General features: G+C 36.3%; 4 protein-coding genes across 4 annotated transcripts; all 4 read left to right on the top strand.

Moving 5' to 3' along the window:
* The first annotated feature begins 1,209 nt into the window (after nt 1–1,209).
* Nucleotides 1,210–2,241, top strand: LOC146922142 (uncharacterized). The gene has a single exon (XM_085711472.1). It carries the CDS (start codon nt 1,210–1,212, stop codon nt 2,239–2,241), a length of 1,032 nt encoding a protein of 343 aa, XP_085567598.1.
* A 5,519-nt stretch (nt 2,242–7,760) lies between these two features.
* LOC146922141 (PKS-NRPS hybrid synthetase cheA-like) lies at nt 7,761–9,185 on the top strand. Its single transcript, XM_085711471.1, has one exon. It carries the CDS (start codon nt 7,761–7,763, stop codon nt 9,183–9,185), a length of 1,425 nt encoding a protein of 474 aa, XP_085567597.1.
* A 39-nt stretch (nt 9,186–9,224) lies between these two features.
* LOC146922140 (uncharacterized) lies at nt 9,225–10,247 on the top strand. The gene has a single exon (XM_085711470.1). The coding sequence runs from the start codon at nt 9,225–9,227 to the stop codon at nt 10,245–10,247; it is 1,023 nt and encodes a 340-aa protein (XP_085567596.1).
* Nucleotides 10,248–12,873: 2,626 nt separating this feature from the next.
* LOC146922139 (uncharacterized) lies at nt 12,874–14,692 on the top strand. The gene is made up of 3 exons (XM_085711468.1): nt 12,874–12,933; nt 13,651–13,998; nt 14,105–14,692. The coding sequence occupies exons 1-3, from the start codon at nt 12,874–12,876 to the stop codon at nt 14,681–14,683; spliced, it is 987 nt and encodes a 328-aa protein (XP_085567594.1). The 3' UTR covers nt 14,684–14,692.
* Nucleotides 14,693–21,325: the final 6,633 nt, after the last annotated feature.

The following is a 21,325-nucleotide window of genomic DNA, read 5'->3' as shown; positions in this document are numbered from 1 at the left end:
CGGGAATAGCCGTAAGGGACCCACACGTCACTAGGGAGTTCCGGTGGTTTACCTTAGATAGGCTTCCATCGAGCAGATAGGGTTTGCGCTCGGGTTTACTCCACCCCGGGGCTTTCCATAAAATGAATTCAGATATTGTTATTGTTCAACGCTAACTCTTAATTCAATCATTGTTGGCTATGATATGACGTTAGATACGTTTAAGCTTCAGAATAGAACAGTTAAAGATAGTTTTGTCGATGACGATCGTAGGTTTTCCCCTAATCGTCCGACTTAGCAATGTGGCATATGTAAAGGCCTCGATGCTTAGAGAGTATCTTGGATTAGCGGACTTAGTATTACCCCTTAACCGCGATGTCACATTTAGAGATATTGAGCCTATAACAAGTAAGTTGAACCTATGACGGATTTAGCATGCACTGCCGTCTAGGAAACCAATCCCCACACACGTATAATCAACCGTCAGGTTGTAAAGTAGACACGTGGTAACCATAGGCCTTCCCCGAGGTTATCACTAGCTAGGGTTAGATAGAACTCACTGAGGCATTATGTCTCATCCCTCTCCTTATTTGTTCAGGTTCTCAGGCTCTCCGCGGAAAAGGTTAAGAAAAGGTTCAGGAGTGAGGTGCTTGCAAGGACTTCATCATGGTGTTAGAATAGTTGATGCATATGTATAATTATGACACTTGTTGTAAAATGGTTGTATATTTATAGACTTGTACGACTAACTTCTAAGTGGAACAATGTATCATAAAACTTTGGCCGTTGTAGTGGTTGATTTGTACCTTGATGACAATGTTGTATTGTAAAAATTAATGTATCCAATATCAGTTTTAACGCACTTTTGATTATTCTAGACACTATCAAAGTGGGCGTTACAATTTGGTATCAGAGCAGGTCGTTTCAGATCGTGCCTTGGGTCATTAAAATTACAATTCAAGTAGCCGTTCTTTTGAGTTTAGGATATTGTCCTCATTGTTATATTTGGTTGAAATTGATCACTTTGACTTAAATATGACAGTTAGAGCGAAGATGTCCGGAGCGAGAAGAGGACGAGGCCGGCCAAGGAATAATCAGAATGATGAGGATAATGAGAATCCTAGTGCTCAAATGTGGGCACAGTTGATGCAGCAGAATCAGCAGATGATGCAAATGATGCAACAGCAGATCCAGCAGAATGCTCAATCCCATCAGTAGTGGGTTGCAGCTATGCAACAAGGTCCGGGAGTGCATCAACAGCATCCTCCACCTCCAGTTGTGGGAAACCCGGCATTCCGAGAGTACAATCGGAACCATCCTCCAGAGTTTGATGGTAGCGGTGAACCACCAGAGGCTAAGAGGTGGATTAAGCACATGGAAAAGATTTTCCTTATGGCCAACTGTACCGAGGAGGAAAAGGTAATCTTTGCAACTAATCAATTCCGAGGTGCAGCCCAGGATTGGTGGGAAACTGCTCGGCGTAGGATGGAGGCTAGTGGGGTAGAGTTGACTTGGGAGAATTTTAAGCAAGTGATGAAAGAGAAGTACCTTCCTTTGACATTCAAGGTCAGAAAAGAACAAGAATTTCTTCACTTGAAACAGGGTAACATGTCCGTGACTGATTTTACCAAGAAGTTCGAGGAGTTGTCCCATTACTCAACTCACAATGAGTATGCGGATAATGAAATGTGGAAGGTTAATCATTATAAGCATGCTTTGAGGGGCGAGCTGTATGCGGTGGTCAGTCAACAGAGATTGACAAACTTTGATGAGATGGTGCATAACAGCTTGGAAGCTGAAAGAGGTTTTGACAAAGCTGTTAAAGAAGGTACCACAGCCTTCGATAGAAGAAGAGGTAGCTTTGTTGATAGACATCATGAGAAGTTGAAGCCAAAGGGGTCTCCTCAGAGGGGTAAACAGTCGGGTTCTTTCAGATCCTATCCAACTTGTAAGAAATGTGGAAAAGCTCATACGGGGGAATGTAAGCTGGGTGATAACTCTTGTTATGCTTGTGGCCAGACAGGACATTACATGGCAAATTGTCCAAATAGAGGAGACAAAGGCAAAGGAGCAAGCACTACAATGACTAGAGGCAGGGTGTACTCATTGGATGGGAAGAAGGCTCGAGAAAATGAAGACTTGATTGGCGGTATGTGTTTTCTTGGTCAGAATCCCATTAGAGTTTTGTTTGATTGTGGTGCCTCACGTTCCTTTATTTCTTTTCAATGTGTGGAAACTCTTCAATTTCTGTTTCATTACTAAATCCCCCTATGTTGGTGACTACGGCCACCGATGGAGGAGTAGCCTTGTCAGAATTGATTAAGCACACATACCAGATGGCTCAGTTTATCTGTGCTCAAGACAAGAGATTTTATGTTATGCTCACTGTGACTCCAGAAACAGATTTAAGCCCTAGCGACATTCCAATTGTCAGTGAATATTTGGATGTTTTTCCGGCAGATATCACAAGTTTACCTCCTGAAAGAGAAGTTGAGTTTTCAATTGATTTGATTCCAGGAGCAGAGCCAGTATCAGTAGCACCTTATAGAATGTCTCCCCTAGAGCTCAAAGAATTGAAAACCCAATTAGAAGAGCTTATTCAGAATCATTTCATCAGGCCTAGTGTGTCGCCTTGGGGTGCACCTGTATTGTTAGTCAAGAAGAAGGATGGTAGCATGGGGTTGTGTATTGATTATCGCCAGCTGAATAAGGTGACTATCAAGAACAAATATCCTTTGCCAAGGATTGATGACTTGTTAGATCAACTCAAGGGGGCGTCGGTATTCTCGAAGATTGATCTCAGATCGGGATATCATCAGATTCGTATCAAGTCTTCAGATGTGTCCAAGACGGCTTTCAGAACACGATACGGGCACTATGAATTTTTGGTCATGCCATTCGGTGTAACTAATGCCCCAGCAGTTTTCATGGACTATATGAATCGGATTTTTCAGCCATATCTAGATCAGTTTGTCATTATTTTCATTGATGACATTTTGGTTTATTCCAAGAACCCGCAGGAACATGCTCAACATTTGAAAATAGTGCTGGACATTCTCAGGGAGAAGCAATTGTATGCAAAGTTCAGTAAATGTGAGTTTTGGCTAACGGAAGTCAGATTTCTGGGTCATGTTATTTCTCAGGGAGGTGTAGCAGTGGATCAGTCGAAGGTAGAGGCCATCCAGAATTGGACTAGACCAAAGAATGTGTCAGAAGTTCGAAGCTTTTTGGGACTAGCTGGTTATTATCGCCGTTTCATTATGAAGTTTTCCCAGATTGCTTTACCCTTAACCCGACTCACAAGGAAAGATGTACCTTTTGAGTTGAATGAAGAATGTGAGAAGAGTTTCAAGACTCTGAAGAAGAAGTTAACACAAGCACCAGTCTTGACTCTTCCAGACCCGGAGAAGAGATATATTGTGTTTTGTGATGCATCGTCTAAAGGACTTGGAGGAGTACTCATGCAAGAAAACAATGTGATAGCTTATGCATCTAGGCAGCTCAAGACTCATGAAGAAAACTATCCCACCCATGATCTAGAATTGGCGGCCATAGTGTTTGTTTTGAAGAGTTGGAGACATCATTTGTATGGAGCACAATTTGAGCTGTTTAGCGATCACAAGAGCTTGAAATACTTGTTTGATCAGAGGGATCTGAATATGAGGCAGTGGCGTTGGATGGAATACCTAAAGGACTTCGATTTTGATTTGAAATATCATCCAGGAAAAGCCAATGTTGTAGCGGATGCATTGAGTCGTAAAGCCTTGATCCAAGCCGAAGTAAAAATGCATGTTTGCAAGTTGCACGAGGAGGTCCAAGACCTTAACCTTGAAGCCACAGAGGATGTTGATGGTATTTGGTTACACAAATTAGAGATCACTTGTGATTTGCGGTCAAGAATTGTACAAGCACAGGAGACAGATGGTGACTTACGAAGGAGGATTGGTCATCCAGAATTTTCTATAGCTTCGGATGGGGCAATTTTATTCGAAGGAAGAATTTGTGTACCGAATGACGCAGACCTTAAAAGGATGATTTTAGGAGAAGCACACAAGAGTAATTTCTCGATTCATCCTGGTGCTACCAAGATGTATCGAGATTTAAAGAGAGATTATTGGTGGCCTGGAATGAAATTAGATATTGCTGACTTTGTAGCTAGATGCCTGGTGTGCCAACAAGTTAAGATTGAACATCAAAGGCCAGCGGGGTTGCTACAACTGCTAGAGATTCCTCAGTGGAAATGGGAGCAGATATCTATGGATTTTGTGGGAGGTTTACCTCGTACTCAGAAGGGACATGACTCCATTTGGGTAATTGTGGATAGATTAACCAAGTCGGCTCATTTCTTACCGGTTAAATCTACCTACAAAGCATCTCAGTATGCAGACTTGTTCATTTCAGAAATAGTTAAGTTACACGGTGTTCCAGTGAGTATCGTGTCAGATAGAGATCCCATTTTTACCTCACAATTCTGGAAGGCTTTCCAAAGGGCTTTAGGGGCTCGCTTGAAGCTGAGTACGTCTCATCATCCGCAGACTGATGGTCAAACAGAGAGGACTATCCAGACTTTAGAAGATATGTTACGTGCTTGCATATTGGAAGATGGTGGAAGTTGGAGTCATCACTTACCTTTGATAGAGTTTTCCTACAACAATAGCTACCACTCTAGTATTGGGATGGCACCTTACGAAGCTTTGTATGGTAGGAAGTGTAGAACTCCTCTATGTTGGGCTGAGGTAGGAGATAAGAGTATTCTTGGACCAGAAATCATTCAAGAGACAACCTTGAAGATTAAATCAATTCAGGAAAAGATGAGGATAGCTCAAAGTCGTCAAAAGAGTTATGCGGACAATCGACGAAGACCTTTAGAGTTCAATGAAGGTGATCATGTATTCTTAAAAGTTACTCCCAAATTGGGCTTGAGGGGTACTTTCAAGATTAAGAAATTGTGTCCGAGGTACGTAGGACCGTTCTTGATACTCAAGCGTGTCGGACCAGTGGCTTATCAACTAGCTCTACCTCCAGCTATGTCAGGTATACATGATGTGTTTCACGTGTCCCAACTAAAGAAGTATGTACCGGATCCTTTCCAACCAGTTGAATTGGATTCTATAGAGTTGAAATCAGATTTGACATTTCAACCGGAACCAGACATGATAGTAGATCGTGATGTTAAAACACTCAGAAACAAAGAAATTCCTATAGTGAAGGTAGTATGGAAAGGTTCACCGGGTGGTGAAGCTACGTGGGAACTAGAATCGGAAATGTTGAAGCAGTATCCGCAATTGTTTCCAGGTAAATTCTAAATTTCGAGGACGAAATTTTTTTAAGGGGGGTAGAGTGTAATACCCCGTCCATTTATATTGCGAGTAACGTCACTTAACGAGGAGAGTGCGCGCGTCTGAGTTTAAGGGCGTAATTGGAATTTGAGTTTTAGGGGTATTTAAGGGCAAAAGGTCCCAAAATATTCATTTTCATTGGAACTTTCTCTCTCTAGGTTTTCAACAATATTTCTCTCTTCCTTCTCTCTATAATTTCGGTCCCAAACTTCTCTCAAATCACCCACTCTTTGTGATAATTCCTTGAGGCAAGCATCATGAAAAGGGATAAGAAGTTCTTGATGGAAAACACCTAAAGATTGTAGAAGCAAGCTCTCTCTTTTGACTCTTGTCTACCTAGGGTTTGGTTTAAGCTTAGAAACACTTGAATCTTATTTCTCTTGGGCAAGGTGAGTTCTTAGTTAGAAAAACCTTCCTTTGGTTTGAGTTTTCTTGGTGTGTAAGCTATGATTTGTGCTAGATGTGTTATGAACTTCAAAGCTAATTCTTGATGAATATTTGTTAAGTTTGCCATGAAATATGTTATTTATTGCTTTAGTATGTTGCTGGATGTTTTGGTGCATTGCAGGAAGCATTAGGATGCGTTTTGGGTCAAAAATTGCAATTTTGGTACCACAGGCCCGAAGAACTACGCTATTAGCGAAATTCTACACTAATAGCGTAGCTCCCCAAAAAAGCCACGCTCCAGGGGCGCTAATAGCGCAGCCTTCTGGAGTGGCCAACTTAATTTTGGCCTTTTGGCCCTCCCTCGGGTCGGTGGTGCGTTCTGAAGTATTTCTTTCATCTTTTTACGACCCTATAACCCCAAAACGACATCTAGGCAATGCATCTAACACGTAACGATTCTCGAATTAAAAATCATGGCAATCATAACATAATCATTAAGGATTTCTTGTGAACGAATCACTTGAATGTGAAAGGGAAAGTAATAGTTTATCAAGGGAAGAAACATAGAGACTTGGCATAGTGTGTCGAGAATAGATTAGCATCATTTAGACTATGAATGATAGATTGTGATACGATTAGATATCTTTTCACTAAGAATGTTTTAACAACATATATGTGTCGTGTCTCTTGTGATCACACTAGGTTGGTTTCAAGAGGTTTCCATTAGGTGAAACGGGAATAGCCGTAAGGGACCCACACGTCACTAGGGGGTTCCGGTGGTTTACCTTAGATAGGCTTCCATCGAGCAGATAGGGTTTGCGCTCGGGTTTACTCCACCCCGGGGCTTTCCATAAAATGAATTCAGATATTGTTATTGTTCAACGCTAACTCTTAATTCAATCATTGTTGGCTATGATATGACGTTAGATACGTTTAAGCTTCAGAATAGAACAGTTAAAGATAGTTTTGTCGATGACGATCGTAGGTTTTCCCCTAATCGTCCGACTTAGCAATGTGGCATATGTAAAGGCCTCGATGCTTAGAGAGTATCTTGGATTAGCGGACTTAGTATTACCCCTTAACCGCGATGTCACATTTAGAGATATTGAGCCTATAACAAGTAAGTTGAACCTATGACGGATTTAGCATGCACTGCCGTCTAGGAAACCAATCCCCACACACGTATAATCAACCGTCAGGTTGTAAAGTAGACACGTGGTAACCATAGGCCTTCCCCGAGGTTATCACTAGCTAGGGTTAGATAGAACTCACTGAGGCATTATGTCTCATCCCTCTCCTTATTTGTTCAGGTTCTCAGGCTCTCCGCGGAAAAGGTAAAGAAAAGGTTCAGGAGTGAGGTGCTTGCAAGGACTTCATCATGGTGTTAGAATAGTTGATGCATATGTATAATTATGACACTTGTTGTAAAATGGTTGTATATTTATAGACTTGTACGACTAACTTCTAAGTGGAACAATGTATCATAAAACTTCGGCCGTTGTAGTGGTTGATTTGTACCTTGATGACAATGTTGTATTGTAAAAATTAATGTATCCAATATCAGTTTTAACGCACTTTTGATTATTCTAGACACTATCAAAGTGGGCGTTACACTTCCGGTGTAGGCAAACCACCCAATGATGTGAAGTTTAAAGTGAAAATTCCTTTTCAAGTCGAAGCTCACATACTTCACAATCAAGCAAACCCTACCGGTAACTTTGAAGAGAAGCCTAAACCGGTACCTATCGGTGTTCGTGTTATTGAAGAAAACACCAGTTCATTTTTTACAACAAACGAGAGATGGAAAGATCGAGAAGAATTGCATGGTTGGGTTCGTCGACAAGAGGCTAGGGCGGGATTTACTATTTCTATAGATAAATCTAGTAAAATAGTGCCATACATGACGATGCAATGTGAGAGGAGTGGTGAATACAAGCCACCTAAGACGAGGAAGAAACTGAAGCTTGAAGGCACGGGATCAAGGAAGTGCAATTGTCCGTTTAGGTTGAAATGCTTCTTTGAAAAGAAAAAAAAACACAAGAATGGTGGATTGCAATGCTTTGTGGAGTTCACAACCATGATTTGGCGCCAAACTTATCCGGCCACCTTCTTGCGGGTCGACTAAAAGGGGAGGCTAAGCAAAGAGTTATCGACATGACAAAGAGCTTGGCAAAGCCTAGGAATATTCTCACGGATTTGAAGGAAAGAAACCAAGAAAGTGTGACAGGCATCAAGCAAGTGTATAATGCACGAACTAGATGGCGCAAGGGGCAAAGGGAGGACAAGACCGAGTTGCAATACTTGATTACAAAGTTGGAGAAGCATCGGTATGTCTATTTCACAAGAGCAAATAGCGAGGAAACCACTCTTGAAGATTTATTCTTTGCTCATCCGGATTCAATTGATATGCTCAACACTTTTCCCACCGTTTTGGTCATGGACTCCACCTACAAAACCAATACATACCGAATGCCATTATTTGAGATTGTTGGTGTCACCTCTACCAAATTGACCTATTCGGTTGCCTTTGCCTTTCTTTCCTTTGAAAGAGAGAATAACTTCATATGGACACTTGACATGTTGGTTGGTCTTTTGACCTCAAAACACAACATGCCTAAAGTGATTGTCACGGATAGGGACTCCGCTTTGATGAAAACCGTTGCCGAAGTTCTCCCTAAAACGGACCATGTGCTTTGCTATTTTCATATTGAGAAGAATGTAAGATCTAGGTGCATTACGGATTGTAAAGTCAATGCCAATCATTCGAAAGGAAAAGGAAAAGTTGTTGCCAAAGAAGCAAAGGAAGCGGATGATGACAAGCAATGTGAGCTTGTTAAGAAAATAGTGAATACTTGGAGAGATGTGGTTAACTCTCCTACGGAGGATTCATTTGCAATTGCATGGTTGACATTCAAAGATGAGGTATGCAGACCGTTTCCATTGTATGTTAAATATGTTGAGGAAACCGTTTTGCCCCTTAAGAAGCATTTTGTGAGGGCATGGACGAATACATACTTGCATCTAGGGTGTAGGAGCACAAACATTGTTGAATCGGGTCATGCACAATTGAAAAGATACTTGAGGAGTAATGTGGGTGATATGGCAACATGTTGGGATGAAATAGACAAAATGTTGAAAAACCAATTCGGTGAGATACATGGGAGTTTTGGGAGGAGCAAAATCGTCATGGTGCACAAATACAAAAAAAACAAGTTATTCTCCGAGTTGGAGGGGTATGTCTCTAAGGCCGCTTTGGGTTTAATCGATGAAGAATATGAACGCTCTAGGAGATTCGGCTTTGCTAAACAAGATTGTGGTTGTGTGCAAATGGCAACGTTCGGGTTGCCTTGTGCTTATATTATTGCCGAGAAGAGAAAGCAAAAAATGCCTATTCTTTTGGAAGAAATACACCCTCATTGGCGAAGGTTAAGTGTAATTGGAGAAGAGGTTGATGCCAATTTTTCCGTTATGGAGGAATAGGGCGCCATTAAAGAACGTATCAAGAGGTCCCCTTACAAGATGAAACTCTTCATCAAATACAAGTTGCGTGAACTAGGATTTTCGGAGGAAACAATGTTGAAGCCACCTCCGAGAAAAGTGGCCACCAAGGGGGCACCTAAAAGGGTGAAGTCTACACCGAAAACAAGGTCCACCGGTCGAATCCCCTCTAGGTGGGAGACTATTGATGCTCAAAATCCCGATAGTCAGTGCACACATGGCAAGAGTATGTCTCATAAGACTAAAGGTTCTCGTCTTGGCACTTGCTCCCGCTCCCAAACTTCAACTCCTACTTCAAAAAAACAACCTTATTTGCAAATACCATACATTTCACAAATTCCAAATTTCATGAGACCTTACGTTGAAGACATTGTGAATGTTAGAGGTGATGGTAATTGTGGTTTCCGGGTCGTAGCTAGGCACATGGGATTTCATGAGGATGATCATGTTTTGGTTCGTCATGCACTTATTAATGAGTTGAAAACTCACAAGAGTGACTACTTGCCAATATATGCTACCGAGAGCCGTTACAAACTTATCTTGGATGGTTTACACCCTCCAACAAGTAAAAGTGGTATTGCACCTCCAGAGAAGTGGTTGACCACTCCGGATATGGGTCACGTTGTTGCTAGTTGCTACAATAGAGCGGTTGTTCTATTGACTTTGCCTGAATTGGGTAGTTCATGTGAGACATATTTTCCAATCCGGAGTGCTCCACCACTTAATGCACATTCCAACATAATGTGCCTTTGCTTGATTCCGGACCACTTTCTTCATGTGAAGTTGAAAGAAAATTGTCCACAACCACCTCCTCCTAAGGAGTGGATGACTCACAAGATTGGTGATGCGGAGCAATGGTTTTTTTTTTTTTTTTTTCAGTTTTTGGATAGAAACGCCGCCTTCGATGAGCTCATGTCTAAGGAGCCAAAGAAACCAACAAATGAGCACAATCCTATTACTTTGGACACCCCGGAAAAGCCAAAGCAAGAGAACGAAGTCATGGATGAAGATGAAGATGGAGATTATGACCTATCACTAGTGTAGTTAGATAGGGTATGACACTTTTGGGTCGGTGGGTGTTCGTCCTATTTTTTGGTGGTATTACACCCCGACATATTTTTTGGTGGCCTATTGTGTAATTTTGATATTTATGGCCAATATGTAACTAATATTATATAAATATATGAAAAGAATTATTTTGGATCGTTTATGTGTCATTAAGTGTGTTTAAATTATTACGGGTCATTACCGGCGTATTTGTGAAATTTGGACTGTTTGGATCGTTTATGTGTGATTATGTGATTGTGAGAAAAACGATGTTTTTAATTAATTTTGATCAATTATGTCGTATTATCCGATAAACTTCTTAAACTGGCATAATTTGGTTAAGTTATGAATGTTGCGTGATTACAAGTCTTTCTAGACTTATCAAAAGTCTGTTCTGTTACTGCATGCATGCATGCAGTTTCTGTTTCTGCTATGAACGCGAGTTAACTCACGCCAGTGCAAATGGCAACGTGAGTTAACTCACGCAATCCATTACACTAACGCATGTTAACATGCGTTATTTTTTTTACAAATAACACCAACGCATGTTAACATGCGCAATGCTTTTCAACAAATAACACTTACGCATGTTAACCTACGTAATGCATGTTAACATGCGTAAATATTTGTACTAGCGTAACTTAACATGCGCAGGGGCAGTTTGGTATTTTACTTTGGGAATGAGCGAAATCATTTGGGTAAAGAGCAGGACTCCTCAATCTTTTCAAAAGGACTCAAAATTAATTACTAATATTCTATTTTCATACTCCCTCCGTCCCAATTTATCTGAGCCCTTGACTCATTTCACACAGATTAAGAAAAATGTATAAATAAAGGGGAAAGTGGAATATATTGTATTAGGAATGATAAAAGTAGTATTATTTAGTGTTATATTGTATTGGGAATGATGAAAGTTGTATTGAAAATTGAAATGACTCAGTTATTTTGGGACACTTTTTTTTAGAAAATGGGTCAGATATTCCGGGACGGAGGGAGTAATAATCAACCAAATGTATAAATTACTATATATTAGAAATTGTGTCAATTTTTTACCCAAAAAATTAAGAGCCCGTTTGTTACAGCTTTTTTTTATAAAAAAAATCACTTTTTTTAAAAAAATAATCACTTTTTTTAATATTGCATCTGTTTGTTACAGATTTTCAAAAAAATCAGAATCTAAAAAAAATCTAAAAACTGCTTCAAATGAGAAGCTGTTATGAGCAGCTTTTTTTTTAATAGATTATTTTTAGAGGAGAGAGAAATTTGTTACGGGATTTTAAGAAAAAAATATATGTTTAAAACAAACTAAAATACCAATCATATCCTTGTTTTGCTATATATACACAAAGACTAGTCTTCCTTTTTTTCACATCGTTATTCTTCTCTCTATTCTCTAAACAAGTGAGTTCCCTCTTTTATTTTTTTGCTGTAGATCATCTAAGTTGTGAAGGTTAGCAATTCTATTATCTTTTTGATTCATTCATAATTGAACCTGTATATTTTTTTTTCTGTTTCTCTTTCCATTATCATATTTTTTGTGTTGTTTTTGTCTATTTTGGATGTTTTTTCTATTTGTATATCACTGTTGCTGTTAATGTTGGGTTTTGAGGGTAATTGTTTGGGTGCCCTGTACTGCCATGGCGTGGGGCTTGTGTATATCATAAATTGGAACCACTATATAGTTATTATTATCAAGGAAAATGCTATTTTTTTACGAAAATCAATGGCAAGAAATCGACGAACGCTTTTGTATTGTGCTATTTCACCCACTGCTTGTCTCCAACTCTTGTAGTATTGTGTCAGATGATAAACTGATGAATATTTGTTAATTTTTTTATGGCTTAAATGCGTTTTTGGTCCCTTAACTATATTTTTGGTATCACTTTGGTCCCTTAACTAAAAAAAAGATTATTTTAGTATTTTATCTTTATCTCCGTTACCTGTTTTGGTCCCTTCCGTTAAATAAATTCAAAAAAACGTTAGGGTTCATGATCTTCATCATCAACAACACACCAACCCAGATTTTGGGACCAAAACGATACCAAATAAATACTTAAGGGACCAAAAGAACATTTAAGTTTTTTTTTTATCATCTTCATTAAAATCTTCATCTTCTTCCTTTCTCCTCTTCATCATTTTCTTCATCATCTTCATCACACCTTCATCACCTAAACCCAGAAATTAAAAAACTGGTAAAAAAAAACAGCCTATTGTTTTCTTCTTAAATCACTACACCATAACCATCATCTTCATCCTCATCTTCTTAAAAAACTCGGCCGAAGTTTAAGCTCTCAAAGCCAGAACCGAAACAGAGTAGAAGAAGAACCGGCCATTCCTCATCTCAACAGGAAGAAAAGGAGGTTCTAAAGATGTAAAAACTTTTGAAAATGAAGGAGTTTTGAATTCCGACGCGGTGGTGCCACCACCGGCCACCGCGCCGGAAAATACATGTTCGCCGGAGAAGATGATATGGTGGCGCTGCTGTTGTTGTTCCAAATGAATGAAAACAGCAACGTTATCCTTATGTATATTCCTTTCATTTTTCAATCATCCCATGTGCACCATTTTTCATTTAACACTGCAGAATTTGAACTCAATGTTATGTGTTGTTGTTAGAATATTTATGGGTATGATGATATTAGGTGTTGTTGTTAATAGTAGTGATGAGAGGATGAGGATGATGGTTATGGTGTAGTGATTTAAGAAGAAAACAATTGGCTGTTTTTTTTTATACCAGTTTTTTAATTTCTGTGTTTAGGTGATGAAGGTGATGAAGAAAATGATGAAGAGGAGAAAGGAAGAAGATGAAGATTTTAATGAAGATGATAAAAAAAAAACTTAAATATTCTTTTGGTCCCTTAAGTATTTATTTGGTATCGTTTTGGTCCCAAAATCTGGGTTTAGTTGATGAATGATGAAGGTCTGGGTTTAGTTGATGAATGATGAAGGTTTTGATAAGGAAGAAGATGAATAGTACAAACCCTAACGTTTTTTTGAATTTATTTGACGGAAGGGACCAAAACAGGTAACGGAGATAAAGATAAAATACTGAAATAATCTTTTTTTTAGTTAAGGGACCAAAGTGATACCAAAAATATAGTTAAGGGACCAAAAACGCATTTAAGCCTTTTTTTATAAAAAAATAATATGATACTTTGTATTCGGCAATATGAGTGCATGCCATAACAAGGATATGATTGGAATAGTTATATATGTAAACAAATTATGAATAGTTATGCATGCCATAAAATTACTGATTCACGAAATTATGATTGGAATTATAATAGTATGTATGTATTAGAACTAGAATGACACATATATGTCCAAGAGATTTTAGTTAAATAGTTTCCCACACTTTTTATTATAAATATTTGATCTTCATTGTATGTATTAGAACTAGAATGGCACCCAAAAAGGATTTGAAAGGTCCGATGGAGATGACAAAATTCCTGCGAAATGGGACGATCACAAAACAGAGATATTTTTGAAAATTTGTGTTGAAGAAGTTGATGCCGGTAATAGGCCAACTTCACATTTTAGTAAAGATGGATGGAAGAACATTCAAACCAAGTTTCAAGAGAGGACAACTTATGCTTATAACCTCTTTCAACTGAAAAATAGATGGGATGCATTAAAAAGGGAATTTGCATCATTTGCAAAATTAGTTGACAAAGAGACCGGACTTGGATGGGATGATGATAAGAAGACCGTCAAAGCTGATGATGAATGGTGGAATGCTAAGAGTAAGGTGTGTTTGTGTTTGACTTTGTAACTTTGTAATTATTAATTTTTTTACCTTATTTCTATCTTGTAATGATTTGTTTACATATTTATTTTTTTTATTTGATGTGTAGGAGGATCCTGATGTTTTGAAATGGAAGAATGGGGGACCTAAATTTCTTGATTTGTTGGATAAATGTTTCAAGGGCCGGGTAGCTACTGGATTTTCTATTTTAAAGCCATATCAAGATCCACCGGCTTTTGAAGTGCTAGGTGAAGAGGAAAGGGTTGGTTTTGAAGGTCGTGAAAATAATCTGAATATTGATAATGAAGGAGAAGATGATAGCTTTGAAGTTGGTAATAGTGTTGAAGTAAATGCAACACCAACTCCTTCAAATATTGGTTTGAAAAAGAGGAAAAATATCGGGAAAGGAAAGATGGGAACAGTCGAAAAACTTCAACGATCTCTTGATCGTATTGTTGATGGGATGAATCATAAATCACCAACATTCGAGGATCCTTGTAGTTATGATAAGTGTCTGACAATGTTGGATGAGATTCCTTCCTTAGTACAAGGATCACATTTATACTTTTTTTCTATGAAACTCCTTGCCAAGAAAGATAACAGAACAGCATTTTTTCACCTCATGAAGAAAGATCCTAACATGGCTTTTGATTGGCTATGCACTTTTTCCGAGGAGCATCATCAATGATTGAATATTTATTTGAGCAATGATAATTAGTTATTATTTTATTTGACACAATGAAAGTTAGTAATAATTATGTTAGAGTACTATGATATTTTTTCTTACTTGGTATTGGTTACTTTAATTCTTATTTGGATACGTATATTTAACAATATTTAAATCAAATATTTTATATATTTTCTCTCTTTTATGTATTAATTTAGTTTAAATGTTGTGGCACAGGATGTCCCAAAGCTCGGATGAGAGTGATAGTAGTTTAGAAATGGAAATTGATTATGAACATAATAGTAGCTATCATATTGCAACAGTTTTGGCGGCCTATTTAGTCACACATCATGTGTTGAAATATGTTGTGAAAGAAAAGAAAACTACATCAATTCTCACAGGTCACATGTGGTATATAGAACTGATAAATGGAAATGACAACATGTTCTTTGAGCAACTCCGAATGAGGAAACATGTCTTCCAGCAATTGGTATGGGAACTAACCAATAACTACGGTTTGACACCAACTAAAAACATCGGAGTTGAAGAAAGTGTTGCTTTATTCTTGTATATGATAGGTCATGGAGCCACATATAGAAACGTCCAAGGACGCTTCCAACATTCAAGTCAAACTATTCATAATCATTTCCATAGAGTTTTAACAGCCGTTTACAAGTTGGGGAATCACATTATCAGACCTTCTGACCAGATGCACTCTGTTGCCTTTGATTACATCAAAGATGATGATCGATATTGGCCTTACTTTAAAGATTGTATAGGGGCAATAAATGGCACCCATATCGCTATACATGTCCCAGCTGATAAACAAATACCTTATTTCAATAGGAAAGGATATACTAGCACCAATGTCATGGTTGTGTGTGATTTTAATATGTGTTTTACATTTGCATTGTGTGGTTGGGAAGGATCTGTTCATGATGCTAAGATTTTTATGGAAACTCTTCGTACACCGAGGTTAAAATTCCCTTATCCACCTGAAGGTCAGTTTCATGTAACTTCAACTATTTTTTTTTATATATTTCTGTTTAATAATATTGTATTTCACATCTCCTACTTATGCACAGGCAAATATTAGCTTGTCGACTCGGGATATCCATCATTCAAAGGTTTCATGGGACCATATAGGAATACTAGGTATCATCTTCCACATTTTCGACTCGCTCCGAGTTTCAGATCAAGAAATGAAATATTTAATTATCATCATTTTAGTTTGAGAAGTGTTATTGAAAGAACATTTGGTGTTTGCAAAGCAAGATGGAGAATATTGCAAAATATGACCAATTTTAAACCTCAAACTCAAATTTCAATTATATGGGCATGTTTCGCACTTCACAATTTTATTAGAAGAAAAGACTCGAGTGATATATCGATTCTTGAGAATTTAGAGAATATTAATGAGTTATAGGACAATGAACAAAATGCCAATGACGAAGATGATAACAGTGTACCTCAACATAATGAATGGCAAGATCCAACACAAGAAGATATCAAACACATCGAAGAAATGAGAAATGCTATTAGAGATCAGTTTCCTAGAAGAGGACAACACTAGTTTTATTTTTATATATTTATTTTCGATCACAATGAATATGAAACAGGGTATAGATACTACAATTCTGCTCGAATATTTTTTTTTAAATATGATATGTTAACTTTTCTTTAAGGAATATGTTACGTTACTCATTTTATTTGAATTCATGTTGATAATTTTATGTAATATCTTGTGTAAATTTTTTTAATGTAACAAATACGTAGATAGTATGTTTTTTTTACAACGTAAATGCATTTTTTTAATTAACATACTTGTTTTCATACATAAAAAAGTAATTTTTTTGGACAAACATGTTATATTTGGAAAAAAAATTGTGTCCTTTATGGTAATTTTATAATAAAAAATCACTTTTAGAAAGTTGTATCCAAACAAACTAAAAATCACTTTTTTAAAAAAAAGTGATTTTTGACATGGTAAACAAACATAAAATAGATTCTGATTTTTTAAAAAATCTCTAAAAAATAATCTCTAAATTATTTCATGTCAAAATCACTTTTATTTTAATCTGTAACAAACGGGCCCTAAATAAATTGGGTCAATTTATTTCTTAAAAATTAATGTTTCTTGTCCCCGTGAGCATAGCTCAGTCGGCAGGGACAACGCATTGTTATATGCAGGGGTCGGGGTTCGAACCCCAGACACCCCACTTATTCACCTTGTAAATTCTAGCCACTAAACTAGTTGACCATAGTTGACCAAAAAATCACCTTGTAAATTCCACTAAACTAGTTCTAAACTAGTTGACCAAAAAAAAATTTGTTTCTTAATAAATATATTTTTTGTGGAATCGTTAACATGTGTCTCATAGCACGAGCTAGCGTGACTCTTATTTTTAAGCAAATATAGAGGTTATTTTTTTTGGGTGGTGTCACGAGAAATTCTTTTAAAATATGTGTCCAATCGTCATTTTTCGTAAGGAAAAAATAATGTCAAATCATCTTCTTCTTTTTTTTTTGAGAAAAATGTCAAATCATCTTGGTGAGCATAATTTAGTTGGTTGGACGTTGCGATATATCAAAATCGCGGTTCGAAGCATGATTCTTCACTTATTCATTAGATATGAATTTTAATGTTTTTTATGCTTACAAATTTAGATTTAATTCATGTTTTTTTGAAATATCATTTTTTTTAAAGTGGTTCTTATAATATTCTAAGAATTTTTTTTAAAAACTCATTCATAAACTTAAAGGATACAAACGACCTGATGTATAAGTAGTGACCAAAAGTTATAATATTTATTGAGGCAAATAATATATTTGGTGGCGTTTACAATGGGAAAGTGGAAAACTTTCCCACCATGGTGCACTTGGATTGTGACCCGGGTGGCAGTCTAGCCAGTTTTATAACCATATTTTAATTTCTTCAATTGTCCAAACAAATTATAATACAATAGAATGGCATTCCTAATACACCTCCCGTTTTTCAAAATCATGTTAGCTACCGGACAAAAAACCAACGCTGTTTCCATTTTCATTTTTACGTATGACTAGTGATATTTTGACAGCCATTTTGGTACAACCTTTGAGACAACTTTGTTATTCTCTCTTCTTATTGGTCAAAAACAATAGAGAGAGAAAAAGGAAGGGAGAGAATAAAAACATAATGTGAGTATGAGAGAGAAAGTTGTACAAAAGTTGTACCAAAATGCTTGTATAAATATCATTTCTCTTTACGTATCCTAAAAAGCTACATCATCTCCGTCTCATTTTAATTGTCATTTTAAAATTGTAAGCAGTTTCTAAAAAATATTAGTTACGTTGATTTAAAAAATAAAATTAGTATAATTTAAAATATCTTTATTAATTAGTTGGTGGAGTAGTTAACTAAAGTGAAAATTCAATAAATAATGGTATATTATTGTTAATAATAATAAATGTTGCATCAATAGTCTAAAATGATAATTATTTTAAGACATTAAAAAATTCTAAAGTGACAGTTAAAATAAGACGAAGAGAATACCTTATTTCATTAATATAATAAATTATTCTAAAGTGACATTGTATTAAGGTAAAAATATAAATTATTTTAGAATTTTTTAATAATATATTATAATTATTCTCGTTTCTATTTAGAATATATATATAAAAATTGGAAAATGTTAACTTGTGCCCTTAAGACACAAGATAATGATCTTAAAATAGAATTTAAAAATAAATATTGCATTGAAAATATAAGTTTTGAAATTTTTAAGGTTATGAATGCACAATTTCCAAGATTAAGTTTCTACATTTAGTTTCTTATCTTGTGCCCTTATGGCACTAGTTAACAAGACCCATAAAAATTAACAAAATCAAACTTACTGCAGAGTTAAATTTCCGTGTTTATAAAACTGGGATTAAAAAAAATTGACAAAAAAAAACTAGAATTAAGAAAAAAACTGGAACCAAAATATTTAGTTTGTATCGAATTTATACTGGCACTTAACAAATACATATAACCAACTATTGTGGGGCCTGTTTTTATTTTATTGTTTTAAGTGTATCAACAAAAAGTTAAGACCAAGTAACCAGTTTGTCATCTGAACCATTGAATTTATTTAATAATATATCAATGGTTTAAAGGTAACTTTCCCATGGTGGGAAAGGATTCACCTTTCCCATGTTAAACTCCACTTAAAAGGGAAGGTGTTATAATTAAATTGTAACATGTATACCTTAAAAGTTGTAATAGTCATTTGGATTTTGGTGGCTCATTTTCTAAAAATAGAAGAGGATCACACACTACCTTGGCATGCAAACCGTAATGGTCATAATTCCTCTCGTATTACGGCTAGCAACGCATTTTGATTTGTGCTTGTGGGGACTCAATAGAGACATTGTCGATTATGTGGCATTTGTGATCATCCCGCATCGATTCTCACAGATGCTTTAAGAGGTAAACACATGAATCATTAAAAGTGTTTAATTTTATATTTGATTTGTTATTAATAGTTTAATCAAGATCCCCATTTGAGATTGTTCCGCTAAGAAGATTAAGTTTTTTAAAAACTCCTCTTAAATTTCCAAGAGTGATGGAGATGAATTACAAGTATCATGAACAGGATTGTCGAATTGAAAGATAGTATATATCCAAAAGGGTTTATACCTTTGCAAAAGGGTATGCGGTTTTGATTGATTTTTTTTTTACTTGTTTTTTGATTTTTTATTGTTTCTGGCATTGAAGGTGTGGATCTTGGTTTGGAACTTGATGATGGATCGAAAACAATAGGGGGGAAGAACTCAAAGAATGGCCACAAATGAGAGGGATTCAAATGAAGATGGTGTGTTTGTGTTGTTGTTGATTCTGTGAGAAGAGGGAGGGAGCGTGATGTTGTGTTTGTGTTTATGTTGTGGTAAATGATTTTTTTTTTAGTTTTTTTTCTACGTTAACTTGAACTTTTTTATGAAGGTATAAAGACGGTGAAGAAGGGGAAAAGATAAAAAGATGAAGAAAGGTGAAAAAAAATTAGGTGATGGTGGTGCACTATTTGATACAGTAGATATGCATGATCTAATGGTTGTCTTTTCAAAAAAAAAAAAAAGGCCAAACAATTATTACTAAACAAATTAACGAGGTCTTTGGTGGACCACATACAATGTGTGTCCACCTTAGACATTTGGGGGTTAAAAGTTAACGGAATAAGACTAACTTGCTTCACGGAGAAAACTTATGGGATCAAATTGGAACGAAAGTTAATTATGAGACCAATATGAAACCTCATAATTAATTAAGAGACTGTGTATGTAATTTAGCCTATTTTCTAAACAAATGTGATCAAAGTACACTAAAACAAGATAGAGAAAGTTGTGCTGGGATTATATTTCAATAATTATTCCTCTTAACTGATCTTATAATTTTTTATGCTTCAGATATAACTCCATATATCTTCAGCATATGTCTCTATCTCTTGCTAACGATGTGAGATTCATTGAACCAACTGACTTTCAATGTGTCAATGGCAAAATAGTCTATTGTTCAATGACATACACGCAGATAGTTATACATGAATATAGACCTACTACGTTACCTCTAACGAGGTAGCACCAATACGTAATTTAAACCATGTCCCTTATATAGTAAGGCCAATAATGCTCAAAATAAATCAAAAGATCATATCCATAACACTACATCGTCGACAAAGCATTAAGAAAAAATTTAACCTAATATTATATTGAATGCATAAATCATATACAAGCAGTCAGATCAAGAGTACTACATATAATCCTATCTATTTACATCCAATCTCAACATAAAAGAGAGTTTAGTTACTCATGAAATGCATAACTAGCAAAAGAAGGCTGATAGATGTTGAAGATGTATCAACAAGGTTGAATCAAAGCTTCGTAGACCTCCAATGGTGTCTCATGCCTTCTGCCCTCTGTTCTTTTTATATTTGGATCGGTTTACAATGATCAAGTTATAGGGAAATGAGTGTTGAAGCAAAAATCTTTTTGATGAATGTTTTAATGATAACAAACCTTGTGGAATAAATGATAAGTTTTATGAATGGTGATCTACTGATGTTTGCACTTGAGTTTTTGTTAAAAGAACAGGAATCACATAAGTGGATAAGCTAGAAGCCACCCATGCTGATTAGTGCATCATATATACTCAACAATGAAAGAATGAGTATATCATCAGTTGAAACAACAAGATCATATCTCCATGAAGATTCATAGCTCAAGAATCATGATGGAAGAACTTGAATCATGATGGAAGAACTTACATCACAAGTTACACAAGAATGTGCTTGAAGTTATGCGACAAAACTCACATTGAGTTTTGTGCTATATGATTTGAAGATCCTCCATGGGTAAACAAGATAAGAGGAAACATGCATACAAGCTAGGAAGATTCTCAAAACCTCCTCAAAGTATCACACTTCCAAAATCTTCTGAAGATAAGAAGTTCAGAGTTCAGAATGTTCATTTGAACAGAGTTCAGAATGTTCATATGAATGGAGTTCATAATAATCATGAACATTAACCCTGAATATATCCAGAAATATTAAAGGATTACTTCATGGATAAACAAGAATATTTGAAGTCATCGGTTACAAGCAATGATGAACTAGATGGAAAGAAATATTCTTTTGGACTTCAAAGAAAGAA

Source organism: Medicago sativa, chromosome 5 (genome assembly GCF_051527215.1).
Source record: "Medicago sativa cultivar Bolivia chromosome 5, Bolivia_mono, whole genome shotgun sequence".
In the NCBI taxonomy this organism is placed as follows: Eukaryota; Viridiplantae; Streptophyta; class Magnoliopsida; order Fabales; family Fabaceae; genus Medicago; species Medicago sativa.
This window is presented reverse-complemented; position numbering and strand designations above follow the sequence as displayed.